This window comes from Gobius niger, assembly GCF_951799975.1.
Source record: "Gobius niger genome assembly, chromosome: 21".
Lineage (NCBI taxonomy): Eukaryota > Metazoa > Chordata > Actinopteri > Gobiiformes > Gobiidae > Gobius > Gobius niger.
In genome coordinates this window covers 21,823,112-21,847,045 of record NC_136872.1, presented here as the reverse complement: position 1 = coordinate 21,847,045, position 23,934 = coordinate 21,823,112, and the positions used below count along the sequence as shown (strand labels likewise).

Sequence of the window (23,934 nt, the reverse complement as noted above, 5' to 3'; positions counted from 1 at the left end):
AAAAAGACACAAATGTGATGAAAAAATGACAAAAATGTGACTAAAATGTGATACAAAAAATTGACAAGAAAATTACAAAAATGTGATAAAAAAATGACAAAAAAATGACAAAAATGTGACAAAAATGTGATAAAAAAATTGACATGAAAATTACAAAAATTTGACAAAAAAAATCAAAAAAAATCAAAAACTAAAATGTGACGAAAAAATGACAAAAATGTGATAAAAAATTGACCAAAAATCACAAAAAAGCTACAAAAATGAGTTGAATACCTAACAAAAAAATGATGGAAAAAAAATCTGATGACGTGAGGAAAAAGATCCTCTCGGTTCAGGCGGGAGTTAAGAGGTTAAAAAATAGAAAAGGCACTTAATTGAACCTTTTTAGTAATTTTCTTCACATTTTGACTATTTGGGTTGATCTACACGACATCAACAAAGTACAATACAATGCAAACTTCTTTTACAGCATCCTGTAACCTCTTAACTCCCGCCTGAACCGAGAGCATTTTCTCCAGTTCAGCTTTACCCAAATCCTGTAGGCCAGTGTAACGCCTCATTTGAAAGCTAAGACCTACAAAACTCATCTAAATGGATCTTTTTCCTCACATCATCAGATTTTTTTTCCATCATTTTTAGGGGGGGTATTCAACTCATTTTTGTAATTTTTTTGTCAAATAGTAAATTTTTTGTCACTTTTTGTCATATGTTCATCATTTTTTCATAATGTTTTTGTCAATTTTTCATCATTTTTTTTGTCTTTTTTTTGTCAATTGTTTGTTACATTTTTGCCACTTTTTCATCATTTTTTCATCAATTTTTGTAAATTTTCCATCATATTTTGTCCTTTTTTGTCACATTTTTGCCACTTTTTCATCATTTTTTTGGTCAATTTTTTCTCATTTTTTGTCAATTTTTTGGTCATTTTTTGGTCATTTTTTTGTGACATTTTTGCCACTTTTTCATCATTTTTTCATCATTTTTTCATCCATTTTTTGTCAATTTTTTGTCAATTTTTTGTCAATTGTTTGTGACATTTTTGCCACTTTTTAATCATTTTTTCATCATTTTTTCGTCCATTTTTGGTCCATTTTTTTGTTATTTTTTGTCAATTGTTTGTGACATTTTTGCCACTTTTTCATCATTTTTTCGTCAATTTTTTATAAATTTTTTGTAATTTTTTTGTCCTTTTTTGTCAATTTTTTGTCACATTTTTGTCACTTTTTTGTCACATCTTCATCATTGTTTTCGTCTCAGTTCTGTCGCTATTTTCTCACCTTTTTCCCAGAAGCTTTTAGATTGGGCTAAAGCCAAACTAGAGAAAATGTGCTTCGTTCAGGTGGGAGTTAAGGGGTTAAAGGGGCAAAATCAATGTTTCCCTAGAAAAAAAAAAAAAAAAAAAAAGTCAGGTACAGGTCCTTTAAGTCTCTCATCTGGAGTTGGGCCATTGTTCTGCGCTCACCTCGTTTTACCCACCACCACCACCACCACCACCACCAGCAGCAGCAGCAGCCAACCTGTGCCTTTCGCTTTCAACATGTACCATCCCCGTGTGCGCGTGTCCGTGCGGGTTCACGCGTGTCCTGCCCTTGTGCCGCCGTGACACAGTCAGGCACACGCACGGGCACGATCAGATAGAGGAGAGAGAGAAAGAGAGAAAGAGAGAGAGGAGGAGGAGGAGGAGGAGAGGATACAAAAAAAACCCTCCATGCCCTGTGTGCTCCGTGACCGACCCTCGTCTCCTATCCGTACCCGGACTCCTGCGCGCCGCTTCTCCCCCTCGGCGTGCCACCTCTCTCGCCCACCCACACACACACACACTCACTCACATCCACGGGGGCTGACACGGTGACCAAACCCGGGGAGAAGGTGCTCGGTCGGGGTAGAAGAAGCCAGCCGCCTTCGCCATGGCACTACTTCTTCTCCTCTCTGCGATAACCGCGCGCACAGACTGCACCATCACCTCCTCCTCTCCTCTTCTGCCGCCTCCCGCTGCCTCCTGCCCGCTTTGATGCCGCTGGTAAGTCCGAGACAGCACCTCCTCCTCCTCCTCCTCCTCCTCCTCCGCCGCGAGCCTTCATCGGGACAGTGCGCGTCGTGCTTTTTTTTACGGGACAGCGCGAGCCTTTGGAGGAACGCGAAAAGCGGGGACGCGTGAAAATGACTTTGGAGCGGCGGGGTCTTGTGAGGTCGGGTTACCGTGCGAGCCAGAGCCCCGGCGCACAGCCATTTAGACAGAGAGGGGGGGTGGGGGGGGGGTGCTCTTGACACCTGCCCTTGTTGTCCCCAGTATCGCGGGGGGGAATGCTTTAAAAATGCTTTGGAAACGGGGGGGGTGGTTTGGAAAGATGGCGATTAGTGGGTCAAATTAGCTCGTTATCTAACGCTGACACCGGCCGGACGTGACTTTAGGGGTCGCCATGTTGCGGAGAGAGAAAGGGAAGCATCGTGGCTGGGGAGTTTTTTGTGTGTGTGTGTGGGGAGAGAGGAGGGAGGGGGGGGTTGACACCGGGAGGAGAGGGCAGTCCGTGGCCGCCTGCGCTCGCTCCTCTCCCGGTTGTGCGAGGGATGGTTGGTTGGTGGTTGGTTGGAGGAGCGGTGTCGCCTGGAGACCGGGAGCTGAGCCTGAACACGGGGTCGAGCGAGGTGTGAGGAGCACAATGAGGACATTCTCTCCGGACGCGCGGAACAATCGCTGCCTGTGGAGCGGTTAGAAGTCTCGTTTTTGTGTCGGCGCGGGGTCTTCTTCGCAGCGGCGGTGTGTTTACCGGGACCGGGCGGTATATCGGGGGAAAACTTGCGATTTGCGATACGTGCGTGATATCGATGTATCGTTCAGCTGATTCTGTTTTGGGGCTCAGTGTTTTTCAGTGTTGCCTGTAGTATTTCTAATTAGATCAGTCTTTTAGTGAAGGAGTAATGTATCGGATTACAACTGAAAAAACGTGTAATTAGATTATACTTAAAACGCCGTATTATTTGTAAAATGCCAAAACTTTAAAAACAAAATAAAAAAATAAATAAAAGTGGCCTAGGATAGATTGTTGTTTACTATATTTACATTCATCTCTTTACCATCACCTGAACCGAGCACATTTTCTCCAGTTCGGCTTTACCCCAATCGAAAAGTTTCTTGAAAAAATCATAAAAAATAGCAACAAAAATAAGAAGAAAAAAAAACGAATATAAAACGCAACAAAAATGTGACAAAAATACGACAAAAGAAGCCAAAAAAAAAAAACGACAAAGAAGCATTGGGCTCATTCATACTTCACATGAATGAGCCTTCAGTCGACTGGAACTGGCCCGTAGATTCCCCAGTCTCCTCCCTGAAGGCTTTACCTTAAAGGGATGTTTCAGGATTTTTGACATAGGGCCTCATTTCCTAGTTATCCAGAGTGTTGCTGATTTCTGGAGATATATTTTTTTGTAATTCATGCAGTTCTTATGTTTGAAGAGTTTCGTGGCGCTAGGCTAATGCAAGGCTAGTGCATGTCTATGGTATCAGCTAGCCTGCATTAAAAACAGTCTGACCCGCTCCACAGAGCACCTGAGGCAAATCACTTATAACACCAGACTAACCATATAAATGTCTGTGTCCATAGAATCATGTTTGGAATATAACTGACCTGCATCACATGAATGATCGCATTTTGAGGGACTATTTTCTAGCAGATCACTCCGCCGCTGCGTAGCTTATACAACCACGAAGCTGATGCTGCTCAAATATAAGGTGTTTTAAATGCAAAATGGTTGAAATTACTCTATTAACACAGACATTTATATGGTTAGTCTGGTGTTATAAGTGATTTGCCTCAGGTGCACTATAGAGTGTTTTTAATGCAGGCTAGCTGATACCATAGACATGCACTAGCCTTGCACTAGCCTAGCGCCAATATAAGCCCCCAGGTGCCCTTTGGGACATGCCCAGTAGCCCTGGAGACTTTTTGTAAGGTATAAAACACTTAATTTTCTTGAATCTGATTCTTAAAAATACATTTATTTCTGTTCTTGTGACTCAGTACGAGTTTAAAATAAAGCTAAGTGAACAGTGTACGTTTAAGTCTTTGGGAGTTGTTTTTAACTGGTAGCTCTGGAACAACTCGATGCTCTTGAAGTCGCCCTCGGCTGAGAAAAGCTTGGTGACCCCGGCCTTGAAGAGACTGTGTGATGGTGATTCTGACGTCACTGTCGACTTTACAGTAAATTACTGCTGGAATGACAGTAAACGTTACTCATTGATCTTCATTCCTCCCTCACTGTCTCCTGTTCTGCCCTCTCTCCAAACACCCTAATAACTCCAGAACAATTGGCCTGTCGACTCTTCATCCAAATTCAAAGTTTTTGTCCGGGCACGGTCTGTTCTCTGGCCTGTCTGGTGAGGTTTGTCATCAGTGCCGTCAGGGAACTTTGGAAATGACTCAAATTGTCCCCATTCATTGTCCCGTTTCAGATGAATGAAAGTGAACCACGTCCGTCCCTCAGACCCGCCACAGCCGAAGCCGCGCCGACTCCTCCATGCTTCCCTCCACGAGTCCTGATTTAGCCGCTGCTCTCTCCTCTTTGGGCCCGTTCTGAGCGGTTTCTCTTTTTTTCCCACGGAGGGAAAGGTATGAAGCGTGGGCCGAGTGTGCTGCCGCCCGCGTGTCCGAGCAAAAGCCTGGCCAAGACGCGGCGAGGCGGCGAGCAGGAAGAGGCGGAGGCGGAGGAGAAGAGAGGCCCGTTCGCGAGCGCCTTCCCGTCGGCCACCGCTCTGTTCAGCCCCGACGTCAGCTCCAAGATGGCCTCCGACCTCCTCATCAGGCTCTCAGGTACGAAAAAACAAAACACACATCGAGTTTAACCCCTTAAACTCCCGCCGGAACCGAGCACTTTTTCTCCAGCTTTACCCCAATCTGAAAGCTTCTGGGGAAAAAAAGGGTGTGAAAATATCAACAAAACTGAGACGAAAACAAGGATGAAAATGTGAAAAAAGTGAGAAAAAACTGACGAAAAATTAAGGAAAAATTGACAAAAATTCGACGAAAAATTGAGAAAAAATGACAAAAAAGTTAAAAAAAAAAAAAAAAAAAAAAGCGAATAATTTGACGAAAAATTGACAAAAATTAGACAAAAAAGTAAAAAAAAAAATAATCGAAAAATTTGACCAAAAAGTGACAAAAAGTGACCAAAAAAAAAAACGTTAAAAAAATCGGAAAAAGTGAAAAAAAAGTGAAAAAAAAAATTTGACGAAAAAGCAAGGAAAATTCGACAAAAAATTGAGAACAAATGACAAAAAGTGACAAAAAAGTAAAAAAAAAAAAAAAAGCTAATAATTTGACGAAAAATTGACAAAAATTCGACAAAAAAGTAAAAAAATAATAATAATCGAAAAATTTGACCAAAAAGTGACAAAAAAAAACGTTTAAAAAACTCGGAAAAAGTGAAAAAAAAAAGTGAAAAAAAGTGGGGGGAAAAAATCGAAAAATTTGACGAAAAAGCGAGGAAAATTCGACAAAAAAAAGTGAAAAAATTGACAAAAAAGTGATAAGAATTTGACGAAAAAGTGACAAAAAGTGACAACAAAAAAAAATCGGAAAAAAAATCGGAAAAAGTGACAAAAAAAGTGGGGGGAAAAAATTGAAAAATTTGACGAAAAAGTGACAAAAAAGTCGCGAAAATTTGACAAAAGTGAGATGACCTGCCCAACAGAAAAAGTGATGAAAAAAAATCTGATGATGTGAGGAAAAAGATCAATTTAGTTTTGTTGGTCTTAGCTTTCAAATGAGGCGTTACACTGGCCTACAGGATTTGGGTAAAGCTGAACTGGAGAAAATGCTCTTGGTTCAGGCGGGAGTTAAGAGGTTAAACACCAGGCATCATCTACAGCAGTTCAACAGGTTCCAAATCCTGCATTGTCCATATAAATAAATGGTGCAAAAATCTGATATAAAGTAGATTTGTGTAAAATATCCAATGTTCATTTGCACCAACAATAAGTCAACATTTTTCTCTGTGCAGCCTAAAAATGTCTTTGTAGTAACTGATTTTCTCTTGACGTCTGCGGTCCTATGTAAACTAAATACAAGGGAAGAGACGGGCTTATTCCACTGTATATAGTAAAATAATTAAAGCACAAGAGCCACAAAGCGGTGCCTTTTAACCTCTTAACTCCCGCCTGAACCGAGAGGATCTTTTTCCTCACGTCATCAGATTTTTTTCTCCATCATTTTTTGTTGGGTATTCAACTCATTTTTGTAACTTTTTGTCAAATTTTTGTAATTTTTTTGTCACATTTTTGTCTTTTTTTTTTGTCTTTTTTTGTCAATTTTTAATCACATTTTTGTCATTTTTTTGTCACATTTTTATCACATTTTTGTCTTTTTTTGTCACATTTTTGTCATTTTCTTTGTCATTTTATTGTCAATTTTCAATCCATTTTTTGACATTTTTTTGTCACATATTGTCACATATTGTCTACTACTACTACTATTACTACTACTGGAGTGATATGAAAGACCTGTATTACAAGCACAAACTCCGTTGCCATTGGCAGCGGTCATTATTTTTGTCGGAGGTCCTCTATCAGAAAATAAATAACCGGTGGAACGTTGGAAAATCCCATTCCAGTCAATGGAGCGTTCTTCTTGCCATTTGTGAAGAGCCGTATGATAAGTAGGCTGTGAACTGTCCAGTCAACCCTCAACTCTAAACCTAACCCTAAGACGGCAGGTAACAGGGAAAGTTCCAGCTCTGGTACAAATGAATAAAAAAATTCAAGTGGTCACAATGAGTTTCCGTCACAGGGCGGTGGACACAGCCTTAGAGAGGGGGTGAGGAGCTCAGTCACTCAGAGAGAGCTCGGAGTAGAGCTGCTGCTCCTTCATGTCGAGAGGGGCAGGCCCATTGGCACGAGGCCCCCGGGAAGAGCCAGGACACGCTGGAGGGACCATATGTTGACCTCACCTCCTCCAGAACAGCAGGAGGAGGTGTGTGTGGGGAGGGATGTCTCAGCGGGAGAAAATGGATGGAACAAATAAATGTAATATGACTCTGACAAATATATAACAATTTTTAGAACCAACTTGCCAAAACATCTCGTACGTAAGTATAGCAATCCTGTAGAACTCTGTAGTAGTTTATGGTCATTTCATAAACATGAAATGGCATGAAGTTTCTCATCTTCATCTTCACTTCTCGGCTGAATGATCACTTTTACTATAGTTCACTTTGGAAATAATTGTCATACTTTCTGCGAGGTCCTGTAAACCTGTGGCATAACTACAATATGAAAACTTTCTCGTTGTTGTATGTTGTTCTTGTACCTGTAAAGCCAAAGTGTGTATCTGGGTGTAAACTATCCCGCGCTCTCTTCTCGTACTCACATACTCCTATATTCAATCACAAATCCCACATGATTCTGTTTGAATAATCAAATGTCCACCGCCCTGCGCCGCTCTCGCCCCTGAGTGCTGCAATCCGAGCCCGTCTATAACCACTTTACTCCATCATCTCCTCCTTTCCCCGGTGCAGAGGCCACGCAGAAGGCCCGAGTGCTGCCCGGGATGGGAGCGGAGCCGCAGGCGGGGGCGCGAGGCGGGCAGCAGGACGAACCGGGCCTGGCCTTATCCCCGGACGGACCGGGCGCGAGTCCAGAGCCGCCGTCGCTGTCGCACACGCCGGAGTCCAACAGCGGGACGGAGACGCTGGCCTCGGATCTGCTCAGGAAACTGGCCGGTAAGAGAATACATTAAATATGCATTTGTTAGAAAATAATGACTGTATTTATGGTGTGATGGCGGGTGGTCACTGTGCCATATTTTATTTTTGTCTTTTAAGATCTTTAAACATCACATTGCACGACGTGAGGATCGTGTGTGGTGTTTATTCCCACGGGAAAGTGCAGGGAAAGTCCTGTAAAATGCGGAGTCGGACCCGCTCAGGCCCGGCCTCTGTGGCTTTGACTCTGGCGATGTGCTGTGTAGACGGGACACTGACAGATCCCCTCTGCAGCGAGAGGAGGCTCACTCTGAGACTAGCCTTTCAAAACATCAAACTCTGCCTGATGTCGGTCGCACCTCATCTTTTATTTTAAATCTTTGACCCTGTTTCACTGTACGACCTATGACCTGTGATTTTCAGCAACGACCTAAGACTTTCCCCATGTCGAGTCTGAAACGACTAATCGATTAATCGACGACTAATCGATTATTGAAATAGTCCACAACTATTTTGGTAATCGATTAATCATTTTCTGGTTCACACAGACTAAAATGGAGCAAAAATGACATAAAAAATGTAGTATTTTTGATGAAAACCTACTTTGATTTTATATTTAGGGTCTGTCGTGTTTTGTACATTGTAAATTTCATTAATAGAGCCTTCAAAAAACATTTCCCTTTAGTTTACTCCATCAACACATCCTCAAACAGCGTCACTTAAGCTATATGTGATTAAAAAATTGAAAAAATAAAATTTTCCTACACCAGTCACAGCCAAACGATTAATCGATTACAAAATAATCGTTAGTTGCAGCCGTAGTCGAGTGATCGTTCGTCATATACGGCCGTGAACACCCGGCTCAAGTTTGTCAAGTAGTTTCACTCCTGGTGAGGAAACACTGGTCACAAACACAAGATATTATTGTGTCTGTTTGGAACATCAGTTAATTGACAGTTTATCTAGTTTAGCGAGGGATGGACAGAGACGGATCGGGGCGGCGTCAGCAGTGATGCGGTCGCTGTATCGGTCTGTTGTGGTGAAGAGGGAGCTGAGTCGGGGCAAAGCTCTCGATTTACCGATTTACCGATCGATCGCCTCCAGGCATGTTCCAGGCATGTCCTAGTGGGACAAGGCCTCGTGGAAGACCCAGGACACGGTGGTGGGACTATGTCTCTGAGCTGGCCTGGTGTCGCCTCGGGGTCAGAACAGCTGGAGGAGGTGTGTGTGGACCGGGAAGTTTGGATAGTTTATCTCCAATTTTAAGAAATGTGGGAAAATTGGAAAAATGGTGAAAAAATAAAAAAGGAAAGAAAGTGGTGGGGATTTTCTTTTTAAAACGGGGTAGAAAGATGGGGAAAAGCGTGTTTTTTTTTTTGGGGGGGGGGGTTTGCCCTTTTAGTCTGTTCAGGTGCAACAAAGCGATCAATATTAATAAATGGTGCCAATTTAGTGCAAATACAGTCATAATTGTAGAAGCCAATAAAGAGTAATATCCACATTTTCATATATTGACATACTGTACATTTCAAAATAAATGTCCAGATCCAAAAAATAAACGTAGTAAGTTTCCAGTTTGATAATTGGTAATTGGTGTAAATTTGGTGCCACTACAGTAAAAAATGAAGAAGCTATTGAACATTATTCATACATTGTCATTTTTCAAATTTATATAAACATATTTGTTTACATAAATTTCAAATTAAAGGCTCAGACCTCAAAAATAAAGGTTGTAGTAAGTTTCTAGTATGATATTTGGTAACTGGTGTAAATTTGGTGCCACTACTGTGAAAATGTAGAAGCTATTGAAGATTAACCATACATTGTCAAATTTCAAATTTATATAAACATATTAGTTTACATAAATTTCAAAATAAAGGTCCAGTAGTAAGTTTCTAGTACGATAATGAATAACCGGTGTAAATTTGGTGCCACTACAGTAAATAATGTAGAAGCTATTGAAGAGCAATATACATACATTGTTATTTTTTGGTGTGGATTTCAAAATAAAGGCTCAGACCTGAAAAATAAAGGTTGTAGTAAGTAATGTAATAATAATGTCTCTCTCTTTGTCACCGTCCACAGAGCGGCAGGAAGTGAACGTCCCCCAGCCGGTGCGGGTCAAGGAGGAGGAGGAGCCAATGGAGGTCGACTCTTTGGCCGCCTTTGACCTGAGCCAAAACTGTGCAGTCACGGGACAGGCCGCCCTCCCCCCGCAGACCGCCATGAACCTTTTCAGCATCAAAACGGAAGAGGGCGGGACCAAGACGCCGGACTCGCTGCAAACCGGAGCCAACATGGCCGACCGCGTCGTCTTCGGGCTCAACAGCTTTTATAATTCTGCGCCGCGAACGGGAAATACCTTCGAGGTGAAAGTTAAGCAGGAAGACTGTGGCGTCTCCGGAGCCAAAATGGTGGAACAGCTCTTCTCCAGCGGGAAGATCGAGGATGTTTTGAAAGCGTCTGATCCGTGTTTTAACGGGGCGAAGAAGAGGAGCGGGTTCGTGTCCGGGCTTGACCTGAGTCGCCGGAGCGTCATCAAGTCGAACGCGCCGCTGGTGATTAAGAGCGAGGAGCCGCTGTTCTTCGGGGCCAAAATGGAGGAGCAGTTCGGCGCAGGAGCCAAAATGGCCGACCAGTGCCTCAGGGCGGTGCTGTGGCAGGACATGTCCGTGAACTTGGCCTCCACTCTGCTCCACCAGCTCTCAGGTGAGCGGCTCCACTTAAACACATCAGTGCAGCCGGGGGGGGGGGCTCTTTTAAATCAGATTAATCACACTTTAAATGTGATAATACGAGCTTTATTCAGTTATTATACTCATTATTGATAAAACTTAACATAATCCGCTCACATGTGTGAAACAAACTAAAGCCCCTCAGATCCAGATGTGTAATGTCTCTCATGTGCTTTGTCAAACATATGAAGCCATTCATTTGCATTTAACCTATGATTAATCTGTTCCTCGTCTTTTGATTCATCAGGAGTTACAGCTTTAACTTTGACAGTTTTCAATTTTTACGCAATTTTACAGAAAAAAAAGAGAGTGTCTTTTCAAAAAAGTGACAAAGCTACATAAATATCCTTGAACTTATGCACCTGTTTTAAAACTGCAATCATTTTACTCATGTGCGGTTTTTTTCTTTACTTTTTTCTGGGTTTCCACAGGCATTAAAAAGCATTAAAAATCATTAACTATTAACTACTAAGTATTGAATTCAAACTGGCTTTAAACCTAAATTTATTGGGAAATTATGACATTTCTCAACAATTTTAACTGTATGTATGGAAAATACCAACATTATGGTCTAAAACAGGGGTGTCAAACATACGGCCCGCGGGCCTGATCCGGGCGCGAGATGAATTAGTCCGGCCCATGTCCTGTAGCCTGATAACCCACACCCACCTCTTTCTGCGCGAAAGGTGGGTCTGGCCACACACGGTAAACAAGTTGCTGATTGGCGGCTAAGGCCGAACCAAACCAATCATGACCGTCTCAGAGAAATGACAAGGTTCACTTGCGGCACCACTATGTTGTTAGTTCAATTAGCATTAACATTAGCCAAAACAAATCATGGATGAAGTAGTCGAGGATTTTGCCTCTGCGTTCTCAGCGTGAGTTTATATTCACTTCATATTTTTTTAATTGGACTACAGCTGTCGTCACATCCGCTAATTGCTAATTGGTTTATTTCACTGACAATCTGTGCGCGTTAGGCCCGCCCCTTCAAACTTCTCCAATTGCTCCGTGACCAGACTCCCTGTGTGGCAGAGCCAGGGAACATGTCCTGTAGAACATAAATTCCAGAGTATGTCTATCTACCCCATTCCTGTACGGAGTTATGGATTCTTAAAGACTAACTAGAATGCTCATTCCAGCCACTAGGGGGCATTACATCCAGCAGAGGGCACTGACATAATAAGAGCTCAGGATATGAACAACACATTATAGCCACGTGGTAAATGGACGGTCTACCCCAGGGCGGCTGTGGCTTCAATAACAGCTGATTGCTGAGTGTGGAGTGAATGAATAATGACTATGTAGCACTTTGAGGAACTTGTGACACAGGCTTGTAAAGTGCAATACAAGTGTAAGCCGTTGTTATTAACCTCTTAACTCCCGCCTGAACCGAGAGGATCTTTTTCCTCACGTCATCAGATTTTTTTTCCATCATTTTTTTGTTGGGTGTTCAACTCATTTTTGTAACTTTTATGTCATTTTATTGTCATTTTTTGTCACATTTTCATCATTTTTTAGTCAATTTTTTTTAATCACATTTTTGACATTTTTTTTGTAATTTTATGTCAAATTTTTATCACATTTCTGTCATTTTTTGGGTCAAATTTAATCACATTTTTGTCACATTTTTCGTCAATTTTTGTCAAATTCTTGTGACATTTTTGCTACTTTTTCATCCATTTTTCATCACTTTTTTGTCAATGTTTTCCCACTTTTTTGTCACATTTCCATCATTGTTTTCGTCTCAGTTCTGTCGCTATTTTCACAGCTTTTTTCCCGAAGCTTTTGGATTGGGGTAAAGCCAAACTGGAGAAAATGTGCTCTGTTCAGGTGGGAGTTAAGGGGTTAATGAAACTACAGTCAAGTTGGGGCTTTGATCAAATCACAAGTTTTTATTATTCATATATTGGAAAAAAATGTCTCTCTCTTATATCCCCGCCGTGGGACACCCCTGGTCTAAAACATATTTATTTATTTGTTTATGTGGTCGGGACAGTGCATGTTAATGAACATACACGGACACATGCATGTAAACACGCCACACCGACTCATAGACAGGGGCTGATTTTTAGTTGCAGTTTATTTGAGCATTTTACATTCTGAATTTACATCATCACATCACAGTAATGACAACTCAAAAGGAGGCGGCTGGAGCAAGAAAGCTCAGAAGTGCCTCCTCCATATTCAAAAGTGATTTACTCTCGTGCATTTCAGGATAATGCAAGTGGATGTAAAACGTAGTAGTTTATCCTTTCAGTAGAAAAAGGCTCCATAGCACTGAGAATATACATGCCTGAAACTGAAACTGTGGTACAAGAGCAACTCGTGTTTGTACAAATTCACATTACGTTGTAAATTATTGAATTATCCAGGCACAAAACACTTGTCTCACTCCGGCACATGCACGGCCAGAGCGTGTTTACATAACATAACAAGTTCAGATTTTCCCTTTTCCACACACACACAGCCCTGTGGGTGAATTACAGATATGCACTGGAGGAAACCTTCACAGACACGGGGAGAACATGAACCACACAGAAAGGCCTGTTTTGTAACTGATGATAAACTTTTTCCGTATCCTCCAATCAACATTTCTCAAAAATTCTTCAAAGTGCGGCCCAGGGGCCAAACGTGATGGGCCAGACCGATTTTTGTTGAATTGCCGCACTTCGCTTGAGATGGTGCTTTTTACTGCAAGTTTGATAATTCTGTAACTTCAAAAACTAACATTCTAATGTGAGATCAGTTTGGCACTAAAGAGACGAGATCAGGTGTAATATAATTCAGCCCCATTCATTGGAAAAGGTCCCGAGTCCTGTGTGAACCTAAATGGCCGCTCAATCTCTTCCTACTAGGGATGGGCGGATCGATACCACAGCATCAATATATCGATACCAAACGGCTACTTTTTAAGAATCAATATTGGCCAAAAAGTATCGATACTAATTTGCATATTTAAAAAGCAGGCGTGGCAGCAATTTTAAACATAAAATGATGATTTACATCTTTGTTCTGAGCCAAAACAGTCACAACAGGAAAGGATTGAACTGAGCCATATCATTCTGGTTTAGTTTCAGTTTTTTTTATTAAAGTATTAATTTGGAACTTTGTTTATGCATTTAATTTCACATTAATATTGTTTAATTAACCAGTTAAAGTAATATAACTTTAATTTACTAATTATATAATAATAATTATATAAACTAACCAGTTTTAGAAATGTATATTGATTGAAATACATTCACCCACATAAAATGGCCAGTATAGGTATCGGCATCAGTATCGAGAAAAATGACCCCAAATGTATCGGTATCGTATCGATTCCAAAAAAATGTATGTAAAATGTGTCACCCATCCCAGTTCCTACGCAGCCTGTTCCTTAAAAGGGCAAAAAGGCGGGAAGCCCTGCTATCGAGGAGCGGGCGGTGCCTCCACAGAGCTCCAGAGCTTGATTGACAGGCTCTGGAGTCTGGGTCACATGGGTCATAGTGAATTTTAGAAAAAGGAAAAACTCTTTGAAACCAGGCTTTTAAGCTGTTCTTGGGAAGTTTTGAAGTCCCATTAGAATCAATGCTCCCAAGTGTCTCTTGGAGTCGCCCCCTGGCCACCAGGGCGTGGTATTACAGGACCATATAGAAGCGCGTTCCTCGCCCATTGGAATTGATGCAAGTTGGCTATTTTATACTCACTACTGCCACCTCAGGTCTTATGTGTAACTGCAGCTTCTATATTAAGCTTGTGCATGACGACACTTCAGACCCAAAGTAACAACTTTTTGAGTGACAGGTCTGAGGTCATTCTACACATTCGGACATGAGGAAATACATAATTTTAACATTTTTAAACTCTGTATAGTCCCTTTAAGGCTCCGAGTCTAAGGCATGAGTTAAACTGTGACATGTGTGGCCCTCCGTGAAAAAGGTGTGGACGCTTCTGATAGACCAAGAATCCTCAACCTTTTTTATCAAAAGAAAGATTCTTCCAACACACAATGTTTTAATGACTTTTTATTAATTAGCCTCTTCAAATAAATCCTTTTTAGAAAGTGTAAATGGAGAATATTAATGTACGACGGGTGCCTTGGATTTTATTTGTTTCTCACAAGGTTTTCACTCTTAAAACACAAAAGAGCGCCTTCATCACAGAACAAGAATCACAGAATCAGACACTTTAACTTTTCAAAGTGAGATGGCGGCGGAAAAGGTTTTAAAGCTTTGTTTTAAACTGAACTCTTAAATATCAGCATTCTGGTGATTTTGCCTGTATGTGAATGTGTTTATGGCCTGTCGACTCTCACTGAAATATGACTAATGTTCCCAAACAGAGAGAGTCAGTAAATCCAGCACTCAGATGGTGGAGAGGACGCCCACTCCAGTCAGAACGAGGTACTGCAACAGTGCTTTTTTTTCTCTCTCTAGTTATCCATCTTTCAACCGTCCCTGACCCTGTTTTGTGCTTTGTTCTAGCCCTGCGCTGATGCTGAAAACAGAACAAAGCTGCTCGACTCCCCCTTTAACCACGAACCAGCCTCTTCCAGGTAAAAACCAACAACAAAAAACAAATTTTTAACCTCTTAACCCCCACCTGAACAGCGCACCTTTTCTCCAGTTTGACTTTAACCAGATCTAAAAGCTTCTTCGGGAGTATTTGGGTAAAGCTGAACTGGAGAAAATGCATTTGGTTAAGGCGGGGGTTAAGGGGTTAAAGCACAAACTCCATCCATGTGACCAGACTATAAAATATTAAAGCTTTCTACTTTTACTCCACTACATTTGAAAGATAAATACGATATAATTAAATATAACAAGGTGTCAAAGTGAAGTTAATTTGACCATGTGCTTTGTTCCTTTTAAAAGCCTAATAATGTACACTTTAAATGTACTGTCAAACATCACTGCAGGGGCGGAGCTAGAAGGGGGGCCTGGGGTGGCACTTTCCCCCAGTGGAATTTGACTGGCCCCACTTTAATGGAGCACATTTTCTCCAGTGCGGCTTTACCCAAATCTACAAGCTTCTAACAGCCTACAGATCAGTGTAACGCCTCATTTGAAAGCGAAGACCTAGAAAAATGATCGTTTCCGTGCGTTGTTGCCGAGTTGTTATCACTTTTTTGACGCATTTTTGTCACATTTTTGTGATGACATTTTATAATAACTACACCTTATTTAGCCTTAAAGGGGGGGTGTTATGCAAAATCAACTTTTTCAAGCTTTACATCATGTTATTATGTCGTTCCCTCATTAAAAACATGCTTCACGTATTTTTGAGTAATCTGTAAAAACTCTGATGGCGGCCATTTTAGGGATAGCTTTGCCTGAGTCCTCCTAGGAACGCCCCCACCTCCTGGAGACGCCTCCGAGCTTTCATCACCAGCCGAGTAACCGACCACTGCTCCTCAGCAGAACCCCCTCCCCACTGATGCCACAGACAGCGTGTGGAGGGGGCGTGTCGGAAAGGGTCAGAGGTTCTTAAAGAGACAGAGGCCTATTTCAAGACATTCACTACAGCCATTTTGAGAGAGACATTTTATACAAGGCAGTTATTCTAATTTACTGCATTTACAGACCAACAGAAGGTTTCGTCATCATCGTAGTGTAATATAGAATGGTGCTATGTGATTGAAAAAAGCATAATACCCCCTCTTTAAAGCAGAACTAAGTAACTCCTGCCCCTAGAGGCCATGAGCGCCACTGCAGGTGTCGCAGCATGTTACGGTTTTTCACTCATTAATTGTCCGTGAGAGTTAAGTTCACTCAAACTTGGCTGTAAATACTGTTTAAGCAGTGCTAGCCCGCAGTTAGCTTTGCCCGTTAGCCTGTTAGCTTCTTCTTCGTGATTCTATTAGTGTGTTTTAGGGCCTCCGACCCGGTGCAGGGAAGTTGCAGTTGTGGTTTTCTGGCCAGAGACACCAGGGGGAGATGAAAGACCCTCCAATCATCCCATAAACACATGTATTGCCCGTTAGCATGTTAGCTCCGTGATTCCATTATTAGTGTGTATTGGTGACACCGGGTCGGAGCAGGGAAAGGTCCAGGTGTGGTTTTCACTTGTATTAACCCCAGAGGGACTATGAAAAGGATTTGTTAGGCAAACAAGTTACTTAGATCTTCTTTAATAAATGATGAGTTAACACTTAATTCATCATGAACAGTTCATTAGTTAATGGAGCTGTACCTGATTGTACAAAGAAACAGGGTCACTCAAATTTCAAATTGCTATTTACTGGTCCATCTGAAACTTTCCTAATGCATTTACAACATCAAAAATCGTCACAGGGACTGAGTTTAAAGGGGCTAGATGCAAGTTGGCCATTTTATACTCACTACTGCCACCTCAGGTCATACGTGTAACTGCACCTTTTATATTAGGCTCGTGCATGACGGCACTTCAGACCTGAATCAACAACTTTTTTAGTGACAGTGCAGGATTTTAGAGGCAGTTGTGGTGAACAGGTCTGAGCTCAATCACATTAGGACATGGCTGGAACATGTAGGGGGGGGAAAATACATAATTTTAGCGTTTTTAAACTCTGTATAGTCGCTTTAAACCAGGTTTCACAACTTTCAGGGAGGAAAACTGTCACTTCACTGTAAAATATGCCTACTAGCCTGACATTTTCTGACTGTTTAAAAGGCTTTAAAACCAGTGTTTTTTGGATAAAAACAAATTTTAACAACAAATTTTATTCCAATAACAGAAAATAAGGGGATAGCTCCTTTAAGTGTGACTAACACTTAATAACTACTCAACAATAAATAAGTGAATAATGTGAAGAACTATTCATTCAAGTAGTTATTAATGAAGTTATTTATTAATCACAATGAATCACAGGTGCTTGTCATATAATTAGAATATCATGAAAAAGTGCATTTACTTCTGTAATTCAACTTAAAGAGGCTAGATGCAAGTTTGCCATTTTATACTCACTACTGCCACCTCAGGTCATACGTGTAACTGCACCTTCTATATTAAGCTCGTGCATGACGGCACTTTGGACCCGAATTAACACCTTTTTGAGTGACAGTGCAGGATTTTAGGACATTGTTGGAACATGTAGGGCAGGGGTAGGCAACGTCAGGCCCGGGGGCCAAATCCGGCCCTCCAGCATAGAACCTTTGGCCCTCAAGATGATTTGGAGAAATATTATTATACAAATCAAAGTTATTTTAATCGTTGTAGAGTTTAACCTTAGCCAAGCACATGATTTTTGATTGACTTTTTTGGTCACTTTTTTTTTTTTTTTGCTGCGTGTTTGTTGCTTTTCTTGTTGCATTTTTGTTTTGTTTTTTTGGCGTCTTTTTCATCACTTTTTTTCAGATTTTGGGTTTTTTTGTGTCACTCTTTTGATTCTTTTTTGAAAGAAGCTTTTTAGATTTGGGGAAGGTCAAATTGGAGAAAATGTGTTCAGTTTAAGGCAGAGGGTGAAGTACTGAAAAAATGTGAGAAATACTGTCAATTACTTAAAAATGTCCAAACAGAAAACCAAATGAGGTCATATATTATGCACAGCACTGGCACTGGTCGAAAGTGGTGCTTTAATTTTGGCTAAAATTGTCAGATTTGGCCCTTAGACTATTTACAATAAAGAAAATCGGCTCTTCTCCACGCAAACGTGCCTACCCCTGATGTAGGGGGAGGAAAATACATCATTTAACATTTTTAAACTCCGTATAGTCCCTTGAAACTATGAAACTAATATATGATATAGACTCATTACATGTCAAGCCTTAATTTTGATGATTGTGGCTTACAGACCATTTTTAAAATATTGTAATTTTCTGAGATTTTTAATATAGGGTTTTACAAGCTGAGCCATAATAATCAAAATGATAACAAATAAAAGCTACATTTGTTACTTTGCATGTACTGAGTCTGTCATACAGGGGCTGGACTGGGACTGAAAAACAGCCCTGGACTCTGACCTGCCTGACCCAAATTAGCGTAATTGTGCACTTCCACAAATACATATTTTAACCTTTTACCACCCGCCTTAACATTAACGAGTGCATTTTCCCCCAGTTCGGCTTTTTATTGTTATTTTTTTATTGGTATCATCAGCAAAAAAAACAGAAGCAGAATCATTAATATAAATAATGAATAATAATGGTCCCAAAATGGAACCTTGTGGTGCACCATACTCCACGGAATTCCTTTTAGATTCATGTTTTTTTATACTGGGCTTTACCCAAATCTAAAAGTTTCTCGACTGGAGATCAACAATGTAACGCCTCATTTGAAAGCTAAGACCTACAAAAGTGATGGAAACTTTTCGTCACGTCGCCACATTTTTGTCATATTTGGTTGTTTTTTTAATCATTTTTTCTATCATTTTTTGTTGTGTTTTTCTCATGTTTTTGTTTTGTTTTCATCCTCTTTTTCTCGCTATTTTGATGCTTTTCTTTTTAGCTTTTAGATTTGGGTAAAGCTCGGTTGAGCCAGTGGCCCTTCTGTGCTCATTAGTTTCAATGCACTTTTTCATGATATTATAATTATATGACGAGCACCTGTAACTTAAGTGTTAACTCATAATTTATTCAGGCTAAATGTGGTGTAGTTATTATAAATTACCCATTTTTGTTGTGTTTTTGTTGCCTTTTCATCCTCATTTACACCTGGATAATAACACTGTAAAATGTGCTCATGTAGGTGGGGGTTAAGAGGTTAAAGTTGCGACAAAAGAAAAGAATATCGCTGTAATGTTTGTCCGAGTCCTGGTCTTGAGGTCGAGGATAACGTTTCCGTCCTGTTCTGACTGAAGTTTCCATTTTAATTAAATGGCCTAACGAGGCGTCCTCAGCCTCATCGGTGTCGCGTAAACAGCCTGAATATTTACTCCCAGTTGTATTCGCCGGCGCTGCTGCGTTTTTTCCTAATGTTACTTTATTATTAAAACCATTACTATTTAATGATACAGTCCACAGCGATGTTGGGCCTTTGGGTTTTCAACAAAGATGAACGCACATAAAGCTAATCACCTCCGCTGGGAAAACAGTAAAGGGAATTTGGAAAGAAGTTGGATTTACTGAAATGTATTTGAATAATGAAGCCTTACTTTTGTTTCTGCTCCAGAGACGAGCCTCAGACGGGATCAAACCACAGGAGGAGCTTACTTCTACAGGTACAAACGCTTCCACAGGACATACTTTGTGTACGCGCTGGGTTAACCCCTTAACTCCCACCTGAACCGAGCACATTTTCTCCAGTTCGGCTTTACCTCAGTCCAAAAGCTTCTGGAAAAAAGCTGTGGAAATGGCAACAAAACTGAGACAAAAACAATGATGGAAATGTGACAAAAAAGTGAGAAACATCGACAAAAAATGGACAAAAAAATGACAAAAATGTGACAAAAATGACCAAAAAATGTGACAAATTGTGACAAAAAAATGACAAAAATATGACAAAAATTTGATTAAAATGTGACAAAAAAATGACAAATATTGGATTAAAAAAATGACAGAAAATGTGACAAAAAAATGACAAAAAATTGACAAAAAATGACAAAAAAAATACCCAAAAAATGTGACAAAAATGTGATAAAAAATTGACAGAAAATGTGACAAAAAATGACAAAAAAAGGACGAAAATGTGATTAAAAAATGGACAGAAAATGTGATAAAAAATTGACAAAAAATTACAAAAAAATTACAAAAAATTTGATAAAAAATTGATGAAAAAATGACAAAAATGACAAAAAAGTTACAAAGATGAGTTACCCAACAAAAATCTGATGATGTGAGGAAAAAAATCCTCTCAGTTCAGGCGGGAGTTAAGAGGTTAAAATACTAAATAATACTACATTTACCAGTTTTGGGGGAAATATTAGTAGATATCGATTTGAAACTTTTGCTGTTACTTGTTACTGACGAATCCGAGCTCAAAGTGAACCCTCTCCGCCTCTTCTTCAGGTGTCACGTGTGCGGGTTTGAGACTGAGGGGCGGAGCCTCTTCCACGGCCACATGACCGAGCACCGCCAATGGGAGCGCGGCCTGTTCTCGCTGCACTGCTGCGCCTGCGACCTCTCCACCAATCAGGAGCCGGAGATGAAGGCGCACGTCGACACCCACCTGCACCGCGACGCCCAGGCGCTGAGCAGGTCAGAGGCACCGGGGGGCGATAGGGAGTGGACCAGGGGCAGTTAGAGAACCAGGGGGCGATAGAGAGTGGACCGGGGGTTAGTTAGAAAACCAGGGGGCGATAGAGAGTGGACCGGGGGTTAGTTAGAAAACCAGGGGGCGATAGAGAGTGGACCGGGGGCTGTTAGAAAACCAGGGGGCGATAGGGAGTGGACCAGGGGCTGTTAGAAAACCAGGGGGCGATAGAGAGTGGACCAGGGGCAGTTAGAGAACCAGGGGGCGATAGAGAGTGGACCAGGGGTTAGTTAGAGAACCAGGGGGGCGATAGAGAGTGGACCAGGGGTTAGTTAGAGAACCAGGGGGGGAAAGACAGAATATAAAGACCTTCATAGTAACAGAAATGTTTGCAGATTGTGTTCGTAAATCAATTATTAATGTAAATGTGACTTGATCCACTTCAGAGTCGATCATCGGCTTCTGTAGTAAAGTTTTCAGGAGCTGCTTAAGGCCTGAGACTAAGAGCCACAGGTACAGGCTGTGTCTAAACCAGAGACACTTCCCCTCAGTTTTACAGGGTATTTGTATAAAGTACCCAGTACATGTTATTATGCAGCACATGCTGAAGTACACGCTGTACTGAGCATCTGCAGCTCCTTCATTACCGACTGTGATATTTATGTCATTTCAGTCCAAGGTCGTCTCTAACGCTCCTGTTCTGCTCCAGATGCCCTCCCACTCCTCCTGCCGTTGCCGTGGAGACGGCCCCGGAGCCCAGCGCCCATCGCTGCCGGATCTGCCAGAGGTCGTTTCCAGGGCAACAGGAGCTGCTGGTGCACTTCCAGGGTCATCGCCAAGGCAACCAGTACCGGTGCGACCGCTGCGGTCACCTGACGCGCACGGCCAACAAGCTGGTGGAGCACGTGCGCGTGCACACGGGCGAGCGGCCCTTCACGTGCGCGCTCTGCCCCTACAGCGCCAAGAGGCGAGACAGTCTGCGGCTGCACTGCAAAGTCAAGCACCCCACTGCCGTGCACGCCCTCACCGCCCACGTGCACGCCAACGGACTCGTGCACAGAGACATCGTGCACGCGCACAGGCTGCTCACGCCCCTCCCTCCCCCGCCCCTCGCCCCTCTGCCCTCTGCCCTGGACCAGCCACAGTGGAGAGACCTGTCCCCTCTGCTGCCAATCACAGTCCTGCTCAACATCAGGCCCCGCCCCTCCGACCACACTGGCCAATCAGAGCCCTGCCCCACTGCAGCGTCTTCCTGTAAACAGTCGTACATGCGTTACCTCGGACTCTCTTCTCTCTGAATGTCTCTTTACTCCACAGCTTTTCACAGCAGGCAGTGTCCCATATCAATGAATGTCCAGGTCTCTCCGCCTCAGGCCCCAAGCTGCCTCTTCTGTAACTACAAACTCCAACAATCAATGCAAACATAATGAACATTTCAAAGCACTGCCTACTGTCAAAACCTCCACTTCACTCAGTTGACTTTCCTTTTGAATCATCCAAGGCCGACACATAATTCTTCTTACTGTTTCTTAAAGTCCTCATTATGAGCTTTATACAGACTTTACCAACATTTTATACCTAAAATATCAGTTTGTGTAGAGAAAGTTATATTAATCCTGCTCTGAATACTTGCAACTTCTGCGGGCAACAGTGAAGCAGTTCATTTAAAGCCACACTGCGAAACAGTTTAGTTCATCTTTCATGTGAGTGAATCTGGATTTTCTACAATATCCTTGGGTAAATGACGGGCTGTTTAGTTTGCATTAATAAAAACAACTCTAATCATTAGAACTTGTGCATTAAAAAATATGTTAGATCAGTTTTCCTTTAACAGCATTTCATAAGCTAAAATACAAACACTTGGCCACTTCAGCAGTGGCTATTTTATTTTATTAGGCTACTTAAAGCAGAACTAAGTAACTTGTTTACCTCAATAAATCCTTTCCGTAGTCTCTCTGGGGGTAATACAAGTGTTTATGGGATGATTGGAGGGTCTTTCATCTCCCCCTGGTGTCTCTGGCCAGAAAACCACAATTGCAACTTTCCTGCCACCAGATTGGAGGCCCCAAAACACACTAATGGAATCACAAAGAAGAAGCTAACAGGCTAACGGGCAAAGCTAACTACGGGCTAGCACAGCTTAAACAGCATTTACAGCCAAGTTTGAGTGAAAAAAAAAAGATTTCCATTGTATAATTGGATGAACAATATCCCTCTCTCCCTTTGTCTTTTCTGTCAGCGTAGTATTTACTCTCACAGACAATTAATGAGTAAAAAAACACAACATGCTACAACACCTGCAGTGGCGCTTATGGCCTCTAGGGGAATGAGTTAGAATAGAATAGAAAAACAGAAGAAATAGATTTCCACTATTACTTAGTTCTGCTTTAAGCTATTTCTATTATCGTTTCTGACCCAGCCTTGATTAGTTGCCTTTAGCATTAGCATGCTCCCGCTAGCTTTAGCATACCCTTTGCGTGGCGATCAAAAATACATTTGTGGAGGTGAAAACTAACTTCAGCTTCAAAATGACCTACAGCATGTCCATATTCACTTAGATGTAGGTGGTAAAAGTTGTGTTTTCAAAGCAGTGAGAGCCAAAACAAATATCGGTTCAGTATCGCATATTTGTAGCCAGATATCGTAGTATCGGCTCCAATGTCTGATACCAGTTCTGGATATTGGAGCATCCCTAGTTTAATTAGGTAATTCCAAACTCTTAGAGATAGATATTGACCAGTTTCTGACGACTTTAAGTCCATAGAAAGCTGTCTGTTATCCATTAAACTTCGTTGTGTCCTTGGGCAAGACACTTCAACCTACTTTCCTCTAGTGTAAAGCACTTTGGGCCTGATAAAGGTAGAAAAGCGCCATTTTTACCTTACAATGTTGCGCAGTGTGGCTTTAATTTTGGATTTTATTTCTTTATTTCAAAGGTGGACAGCACACGTCAATGAACAAAAGGAAGTGTCGCTGATTTAGGCTAGTTTTTATTAGTTGTCTCTAAAAGATAAAGTAATTTAAGCTAGGGCAAAATCTACAATAAAATCAAACTTAATGTGGACATATCATGGAATAACAGCTCAAAATGAGACTTTAACATGATTTTACATCGCTTTTGTTTACTCCTCTTTCTTTCCTTCCCTCCTCTCTCGAGTCCATCCCTCGTTTCTCTGCGCTGGATGTAAATCTTAAATCGAACGTACTGTCTCTGACTCTTTTATGGGAATGTCAATCAGCTCCTGTCGCGATGCACTGAACTCACGGACGAAGAGGCGTTTCTATCGGACTTTCTGCCTTCTTTTTTCCTTTTCTTTTTGTGTTTGCTCGCGCTTTTGCCTGCTTTTTAGCCAGAGTCGTATAATCACTGAACTTTTAGGGATTTGAGCTTGTGACATATTTATTATTG

The 23,934-nt window shown here is 41.5% G+C and overlaps 1 protein-coding gene across 1 annotated transcript; it reads left to right on the top strand.

Annotated features, from left to right (window-relative positions):
* Positions 1 to 1,897: 1,897 nt before the first annotated feature.
* On the top strand, positions 1,898 to 22,204 carry LOC306980497 (uncharacterized protein). The gene is made up of 9 exons (XM_079579911.1): positions 1,898 to 2,020; positions 4,605 to 4,811; positions 7,513 to 7,716; positions 9,784 to 10,407; positions 14,761 to 14,821; positions 14,903 to 14,973; positions 19,506 to 19,554; positions 20,342 to 20,530; positions 21,235 to 22,204. The coding sequence occupies exons 2-9, from the start codon at positions 4,613 to 4,615 to the stop codon at positions 21,821 to 21,823; spliced, it is 1,986 nt and encodes a 661-aa protein (XP_079436037.1). The 5' UTR covers positions 1,898 to 2,020; positions 4,605 to 4,612; the 3' UTR covers positions 21,824 to 22,204.
* Positions 22,205 to 23,934: the final 1,730 nt, after the last annotated feature.